Genomic DNA, 9,374 nt, shown 5'->3' with positions numbered 1-9,374 from the left:
GCTACAACTCTGAATAACTTATATTGTATGATCAGAACAAGCACCAAAACAAAGAAAGTTAAAACAATGCTTTGTAATGTTATTGGACAGGTTATTAGCCATCATGGGGCTGATGAGGAACCAGAGATGTAATTTATGTGATATACATGTATATATGTACAGGTACACACACGAATACAAATGTATTATATACATATACAAACATATTCATATGCACATGCTACCATATACACATATAAACAATACATATACTCACAGATATGGATATAAGAGGTATAGATTAAAAAAATCATTGTCAAGGAAATTTTCTTTAACAATGCTTATCTATACCTTAGTTACAATTTATTATTGAAGAGAGTTGCCTGGGGCATTTAGGAAATTAAGTGATATATATGTTGATTAATTTTTGTTGAAATATGTTTCCTCTCAATATCTTTGAAAATCATTGTTATATGAAATTGTTCTCAATATATTGATAAATTAAAAAAAATAAAACAATAAAAGGCTTCAATACTATTTGCCCATTTGTCAATCTATTTATTTTTTCTTTTTCAAAAGGCACACTTCTCTTCCTCCTGTCCTCCTCCTTCCTTCCTTCTTTCTTTTCTTTTTCCTTCTTTCTTTCCTTTCTTCCTTCTCCCTTGTGTCCTTCCTTCCCTCTCTTCTTCCTTCTCTCTTGCCCTCCCTTCATCCTACTCTCCTTTCTTTCCTTCCCTCTCTTCATCCCTCCTTCTTTCTTTCTTTCTTTCCTTCCTTCCTTCCTTCCTTCCTTCCTTCCTTCCTTCCTTCCTTCCTTCCTTCCTTCCTTCCTTCCTTCCTTCCTTCCTTTCTTCTTCTTTTCCTTCTTTCCTTTTCTGGGGATTGTCAGTGGTTCCTATAACAAATACTTAACACATTTTGCTGAATTAATTCAAATATACTTTACTGAAATACAGAATTTATTTCCATTTTTTGTGTGTTTGTTTTTCTATCCTCAGAACTGAACACAAGACTTAACCCATTGAAAATGCTTAATGTACTTATATTATCATAAGGAGTCCAAGACACCTGGTTTTCAGTGAAGAGAAAGAGAAAGTTTCTCTGAAACACTAGCAAAATTAATGAGAACTAGATCCTTCCATCATGCTCATAGTGTGTCAGTGTGGGAATCCTAGGGACCTGGTAACTGTCAGAAGAAGCCATCCCTCTTATTTTCTCCCCTCTAACCTCAGTTTCCTTCTCTGTAGCAAACTAAGAATTGGACTCAGAGTTTTGCATAAAGCTCTCCAGCTTTGTGGTCCTCACTCGCGTCAGGAAATTGCTCAGTGACACCCCAGCTGTTTACAGGCAGCTAAAGGGCTCCATTACGAAACTCTGTAGCATTTAAGGGTTGGGGAAAAGATTCTGAGTTGAACTTTTTTTGTTTAGAAGGAGAAGCTAGGAAGATATAAAGGAGGGGTGCTCTCAAGGCTGCAGCATTGGTAAGAGTAGACCTCACTTCTCATCCCCTGCCATCATGTCTCTAGGCCTTCTGTTTTCTGCATTGGGGCTTGTGGTGCTGACTCAAGGTAAGCTTGCTCGGTTGTTGGCTAGCCTATTTAGTGGGAAAGTCCTGGACTGAAATAAGAAAATGAATTTTAATAAGGACAAATACAAAGTTTTGCATGTGGCGATATAGAATCCATTTCACAAGTACAGAAGTGGGGAAGCATATTGAGAAAGCAGATTTTGTTTTTCTGGAAAAAAAAAAGATCTGAAAGTTTTAGTGGATTGAATATTGAATAGCAGTATGATTTGGTAATTAAAACAAGCAAACAAATAAACAAAACAACTAATGGGAGTTTGCCACATTAAAAGAGGCAGAATAGAAAGGCCCAGCTGTCTTCTGCCCTGATCAGACCTTATCTTGTGGGATATTGTGCTTAACTCTTGGTGCTAAAATTTGAGAAAAAAAAAAGGGATGGCCAGTTGTATCCAACTCTTCTCAACCCAATCTGGGGCTTTCTTAACCAAGACACTGTAATGATTTCCTTCTCTAGCTCATTTTACAGATGAGGAAACTGAGACAGATAAAGTTAAATGATTTGCCCAAGGTAAGATAACTATTAAAGGTCAGATTTCTATTTAGGAAGTCTTAGAAGTTCTGGATAGTGGTAGTATATTATATTATATTATTCATGTTATGTTATGTTACATTGCTTTATATTACGTTACGTTACATTATGTTATGTCATGTTATGTCATTTCATGGCATCTTGTACAGCATTGTATTTCATTGTATTATATTGTATCATATTATAATTCATACTTAATAGCAGATTAATGAATGGGAGTTACTGTGTCCATTCCCTTTGCCTCTCCTCAAGTCTCAGGCTTATGATCTAGGGCAGGTTTGTTGCTAGGGGGGGCTTTGTCTTCTGCAGAGGCGGAGGGGCAATGATGAGCTTCCTTTTCTCACACACTTTGGTTCCTGAAACTCCACCAGAAGCAAATATTTAAAGCTTAGGTTTGTTTTATTTTTGCTTTTATAAACTCTGGGTTCATGTCTGTCTTCCTGAAGAGGAGAATAAAAAGGTACTTAATATCCTATGTAAAGTTATACATGAAAAGCATATGGGACAGGTATTTTACTCCATATACACAAAATAAATACTAAACATAAAAGTTTAACAATGTATATTGAAAGGGCGATATAAAATTGGAATCAGTAACAATTCATAATCCAAAGGGAAGCCGATATTTTAGCTTCATCAGAACATAAAGCAGTTTGCAAGACTTCTGAGGCATTTCTATTTGTCCCCTTCAAAATCTTTATCTCTGTCTCCTTCAAAATCTTTACCTTCTAACAAGCCAGCTAGGGTTCCATCTCTACCTTTTGATGATTATCTTCTTTAGTGAATAAGCTTTCCTTCCACTCCATCCGGACCTCTATAACTCACAAAGTCCCTTGCAATGGTGGACACGTTCACTCATCATTGTCGATTATCATCAAGGTCAATTATCAATCAGCTACTCAGAAAAAGGAAATAGCAGAAAAGGTAGCCAGAGGCCCGGGAACATAAACTTCTTTATTCTCCTGCCATGTGACAGAAATCAACAAGATGCATTATTAGAAAGGGCCAGCCTTGGCTGCCACCCTTCATCCAAAGTCTTGGAGTTTCATGATATTTCCTGAGAGATCAAGGAAGAGAGCCAGATGGAAACAGTTTCTCTTTTTAATTGACAGTTGTCTCTCTACCACTATTAGTTAAAAAATGATTTATTAAGGATTTCCAGAAACAATGCTAAATATTGCCCTCAGAGAGCTTACAATCCAACAGAGAAAGGCAATGCACAAAATGAAGCTGAAAAGGAAGGAGATGGAAAGGCTCTTAAGGGAGGGCCATGTTAGACAGGTTCAAAGGAAAGCTAGTCAGGTACAGAATGTAGAGACAGCTGGTCTGGGTGTTCTTAAGTGCTCCACCCTCCAATCAAAGGGGCCTCAGAGACAGAAGGCACTGATGAGGTGGAAGTTTTAAGCCTGGTACAGCTAATGAAAATTTCTGAATTGTCACTCTTATTCGCACTTGTGCCTTTGGCCCTAGGCAGATGTTCGACAAAGTCAGGAAGGCTACATTGCCCAAATATACTCAAATATTGAGTCACTTTGCCCCACAGTTCTTAGAAGTTTCCAGAAAAGCCTAAAACACATTAGATTTCTTTATTTGGGCACATCTTGCCCACTCTCTACAGCAGAACATAAGTTCCTTGAGGACCCAGGATTGCTTTTTCTTTCTTCATATTCCCAGCACAAAGTAGGCTGTGACCAAATGTTTCTTGAATGACTGGAAGTGAATTTTCCCATGAATTTTTGATTCTCTCTTTCTTTCATGATTTCCAAGGTCCAATCTGGGAGATGAACTGCTTCTATCCTATTATATATGTGTGTATATATATATAGTTTACATAAGTATATTATATATAGTATATGCTATATATAGCATATATAGCATAGTATATAATAGTATATATAAGTATCATATTATATATAAGCAGGAGCAAAAATAACAACAATGATGTAATCTACTCAGGGGGAAGGGAATTATTAAATATGTAAATATCCACATGGAACACATATACATTGTATATAAAGCAAATGGGATGAGGTGGATGGAATAAATATTTATTAAGCACCTGCTATGTTCCATGAATTTTATAAATTTTAAAAATATTTTATAAATATAAGTATTATCTCATTATAAATAAATATAAATATTATCTCGTTATAAATATTATCTCATTTAATCCTCACAACTCTGGGAAGCACATGCTATTAATATGCCCATTTTGTAATTGAAGCAGCCATGGTACTGAGAGATTAAGCAAGTGACTTGCTCAGGATCACGTGGGTCACATTTGAACTCAGGTCTTCCTACGTCTACGTCCAATGCTCTATCTCCTGTGCCACCTAGCTACTCCAGTGGGATAGTTTCTAGTATTAAATGCATCTTTATCTCTACTAAATAAAATCAAAGCGTCAAATCAAAATGTTTATTAATCGCCTGATATTCACAGATGACATCAAATTGTTAATATCCATTTGGTGGCAAGATTCAAAGTGTTCTACCAGTAGAACATTATATAGCTCTATTATCTTGCAGAAATTTTTTCCAATTATATCAAAATGCCATTTCAATGCGATAAGTATAGTATTCTTCATGTCTCCCCAAGAAAAGATAGAAAATGAAGGCTTTGAACTTGAATCTGGAAGCTGCATTAAATAAAAAGATGGAGGTGATACTTATTAATAAGTAAGGTAATCTTAGAGGAGAAAGCATTGCCAGCTGGGTAGATGGAGAATCTCCTTTAGAAGACTGATTTTGATTTGAATCTTATAGGAATGGCACTAGCTAGGTGGTGCAGTGGATGGAGTGCCAGACTTATAATTAGGAAGACTTGAGTTCAGAATCTGGCCTCAGTCATTTACGAGTTGTGTTGGTATGCCCTGAATTATATATATAGTCATATATGTATGTGTAAATATATATATGTCTGCCTCCCTTCCTCTTGAATTGAATTGAATTAAATTGAATTGAAAAACCTTGGAGCACTGACCACTCTTATATACCATTGAGTCATAAACTCCAGGAGCTTTATCTCAATCCTTGCTAGGATAATTCTCCCTCTTTTTGAGTATTGCCCCTCAACTCTCTGTCTTCTGTATGTGTTCTTCTTATCTTGGCCTCTATCCTGTCAGGATTAAGTTATGATCCTTTCCTGGAATTATGGCTCCTAGCATCCTTGGCCCCCCTCATCTGTCTTTGTTAAACCCTCATTAGCTAAAACCATATATATGTTCTCTGCCTCAGTGTATCTGTGCCAAATGCTTTGGACAAGAGTCTCATCTGGCCAGCTAGTCTGGAACTCTCCACATTAAAAGATTAAAAACCAATCTCTATCTTGCCTCAGTTTCTCTGGTATTACAGTGTGACCCTGGGTAAGTTCTTTTACCCTATTTGCCTAGTTTCCTCATCCATAAAATGGGCTGGAGAAGGAAATCACAAATCACTTCAGTATCTTTGCAAGAAAACTTCAAATGAGATCACAAAGTGTGAGACAAGATTTTAAAAATATGTCTAAATAATAACAACAATTTGAAGAAATTGAAGAAACAAAAGATGGAAGTGAGAAAACAAAGCATTACAATATGAGGGACAGCCAATGAAGACACAAGGCTACAAATGGAAAGTCACGTTTAAGGACCTGAAAGAAGTTCATGTATCTATATCATAGAATACATAGAGAATTAAAATATTAGAAGACTAAGCTAGAGAGCAAAGGCCAAGTTAGGAAGCTGGGGGAGCTGATCAAGAAGTGAAATCTTATGGTAAGATCCAAACTTGAGAAAAAATCATTTTGGCCTCTAAGTATATGTTAGTTTGAGTGAGGGAGAGACTTGAGGCAGAGACAAATGATTGGCATAATCAATAGAATCAAAGAATCAAATGATGAAAGCTTAAAAAGAGGTTTTGACTGAGGGACAGAAGAGAAGAGAATGCTATTGACATGACATGTGAAGGAAGGACAAGACTTCATCAACAGATTGACTATTTGGAGAGCGTGTGTGAGGATTCAAGGATGACATCAAGCTTTTGAGTTTTTTGGAAGAGAATGATGTTGAAAAGAGAAAATCATCTGGAGGCGGGGTCGAGTTCTGTTTAAGATGTCTACAGGAGATCCAGTTTGAGTTGTCCTGGGTACAATTAATGATACGTGACTATAGTTTAGGTGAATGATCAGGGGCAGATTTGGGGAGAATCTGCATGGAGATGACTATCAAACCTGATGGGAGATGATGAGAAAAAAGACAATAGAGAGGAAGAGGAGAAAGCAATCAGACAGAGACTTGTGAGACACTCAGTGTTAGATTTCCAATTACTGAAGAGATCAATGATGTTAAGTGCTATGGAGTCATAGTAAAAGGTGAAGATTAGTGCTATTTAAAAAATTCTGTTATAAATAGTTTGGGAAAATACAGGGTCGTTTTTTTTTTTTTGTTGTTGTTGTTGTTTTGGTTGTTGTTCCAGCATTTATAGTGTCTGGCACATAGTAAACACTTAAAAAGCACTAGGTGATTTGAATTGATTTTTAGCCTAATTCTTCCAATAAACTGCCCTACTAAGGCAGGAAGATATTGAGCTTCAATAAAAAGAATTCTTTAATGATTACACCTGCAAGAATAACAAAGCTCCTTGCCTCCTCTTGTTTCTGATCTATAAAGTTCATTAAATCTTAAAGGCTATTTGAGAGTGTTCACATTGCCAGTAGAAATTAGATTATATAATTTTTGAAGTCTCTTCTGTCTGAAATTTTGAGATTCTTTGGAAGGATTAAATGAAAGAAAGGACATGAAATTGTTTGTAATTTTGCAAGGATTTCAGATTGTGATGTATTTCAGTTTCTTCATTCTTCAGAAGGAAGTTGATCACCACATCCTTAATTCAATGTCTCTTCTTCCTTTCTAGCAATGATTATAAATAAACCACAAGAATTCAAGCAACATGAAGTGGTTTATCCTCAAAAACTACATGTCGTGCAAAAAAGGGAGATCCAAGAAAATCTAACAGAACCTAATGGCAAGGAGGTAACCACTGCAGATGCCCTTATGGGGTAGTCATCTCAGCCAGGGATTGAAAAATATAGCCCTTCCCAAATCAAATTTTCTGGGATGAATAAAATCTCACAGCTTGATCCCATACCCCAAATGTCTGTCCCATTCACACTGCCCCATTTCACTATAACCCACTCTCATACAGTGAGCAGGACCATGAAATCGCAAAAACAAACAACAAAAAAACCAAAAAAACAAAAACAAAAACAAACAACAACAAGAAAAAACAATTGGCTTTCATTGATCTAGTTCATCAAGCTTTTCAAATTATTTTATATTTTGTGTAATATTTGTCTCATTTTACATATTTGCCTCATATTTACATTTTGTGTAATATCTGTCTCAATTTTTACAATTTTGTCTCATATTTACATATCTGTTTTATTTTGTGCTCGCAGCAGACCTATGAGGTAGATGCTATGATGATCTCCACTTTACAGATGAGAAAAATGAGGCTGAGAGGGGTTAGGTAATTTTCCCAGCATCACATAATTTATAAGTTATTGAGAAAAAATTAGGAATCAAGTCTTCCTAAAGTTCAGATTTAATACTTTAATCCATTTCCCCCAAAAGAACCCAGACTTTCTCAGAAAGTCATTACCTACTTTGTTTGATGTGCCATGTTTTCACTTGAGGTAGATGCCTCAGCATGAATGGTGATACCTAATTACATGGGTCAGCCCATGAGGCTTTGCCCAAATATAAATAACAGACTGCTGTGTTACAACACTGAGCAACAATCATGTCTAGAGGTGCATTAGACATCCTCTGCCATTTTTAGGTAGTCAAAAGACATCCACCTTTAGCCTTTTGCATTTGACCTTACCCAAAATCCATAAATGCCTCATTTAACCCATCAGATAATGTCCTAGAACAAGGGCTTGTAACCTTTTTGGTAAACAGACCCCTTTGAATGTTAGTGTAGACTATAGACCCCCTCCTATTCACAATGTTTTTGAATGAACAAAATAAATACATAGAATCTTGAAGGAAATAAATCCTAGAAAAAGTATTCAGGGCTTTGTTGCTAGGTATTGTCGATAGTCATGCTTTTCAATAGAGAGACATTTTAATAACTGGCTCATTTAATGCTTAAAGCTCAGTTCTCTGGTGCATAAAAGCCAATAGACTACAAGTAACATTTTAAAGATTCCTAAATAGGACAAGGTAGGTTGAATTAAACTAGAACTTTTATTGAATTACTGAAGGCAAAAGGGAAGAAAGAAAGAACTGATAGCAGAAGGGGGAGATCCATATTAGATAAAAAAAAAAAAAAACTGATCAGCAAATACCCAAAGGAAAGCTGATATCTCCAGCTGACGTTTTGCAAACAGAAGAGCAGCAGAAAGCTCCAGAGTTGTAATTAATATCTCAACTTCATATTATAGATTAGCAGATTGATGACTTACTATCTTAATGAAATAGTAAAAATCCCTTGCCACACCCATTATATTTAAATACAGTTTTCAGTCAAGCAACAGTCACTTTTCCCATTAAAAATTCACAAAACCTATCTGTGACCAGTTTAAAAATTCCTGCCCTAGAACTTCTGTATGAAATTGCTGAAGGGTTGTGATCTCCATAGGAGGGATGGTGTTTCTACAGTAGGACTTTGCTAGACTGATTTAATCATTACTCCTTCCTGAAAATGGGTTGATCATAGCTGCACTAGTTCTCTGAGGTTTATCCCAGCTTAGAGTCTCGCTAATCAACTTAGAAGATTAAAAAATAAATAAAAAACCAATTAATAAGCTTTGGTTTGATTGCTAATAAGGACTTTTTGTTTTTAGGAAGAATATGAATCTGAAGTGCAATATCAAATTATATTAAATGGGGAAAACATGATCTTTCAATTACACCAAAACAAGTGAGTCTTGTTGTCTAACCTGATCTTGTTTATTTTTAATATCCTTTTTGGATTTCAGAACACATGCCTTCAAACTGAAGGTGGAGGAACTTCTGTAAAATGAATGGCAAATACACCTTCACTTTTGTTTTTCATGATGATCTTTTCTAAGGAGATAGGAGGACTTAGACATCTCTGGAGAGCCACTAGACTTCTAATAGCAGAAGAGAAGGGTAGCCTTAATGGGAATTCTGATATTTTAGTAGAATCACAAAGATGCAGATTCAAATCTTATTTCTGTCTCTTACTAGCTATATTACAATGGGAAAGTCCCAATATCTCTGACCTTCAGGTTCTTTTTCTATAAAATGGGAAATAGATATGGATATAGTATCTATA

The 9,374-nt window shown here is 35.8% G+C and overlaps 1 protein-coding gene across 2 annotated transcripts in view; it reads left to right on the top strand.

Moving 5' to 3' along the window:
• Window positions 1–1,380: 1,380 nt before the first annotated feature.
• The window catches only part of ADAMDEC1 (ADAM like decysin 1), a 32,972-nt gene continuing 24,978 nt past the window's right edge, over window positions 1,381–9,374 (top strand). The window contains exons 1-3 of one of the 2 annotated variants that reach the window (XM_023495301.2): window positions 1,381–1,547; window positions 6,984–7,102; window positions 8,920–8,996. In XM_023495301.2, the coding sequence (XP_023351069.1) occupies window positions 1,496–1,547; window positions 6,984–7,102; window positions 8,920–8,996 (248 nt within the window). In that variant the 5' untranslated portion in view covers window positions 1,381–1,495. The remainder of the gene's footprint in view (window positions 1,548–6,983; window positions 7,103–8,919; window positions 8,997–9,374) is intronic. The other variant, XM_012540561.3, reaches the window with a different exon arrangement.

The sequence above is a fragment of the Sarcophilus harrisii genome, chromosome 2 (genome assembly GCF_902635505.1).
Source record: "Sarcophilus harrisii chromosome 2, mSarHar1.11, whole genome shotgun sequence".
Taxonomy (NCBI): domain Eukaryota; kingdom Metazoa; phylum Chordata; class Mammalia; order Dasyuromorphia; family Dasyuridae; genus Sarcophilus; species Sarcophilus harrisii.
This window is presented reverse-complemented; position numbering and strand designations above follow the sequence as displayed.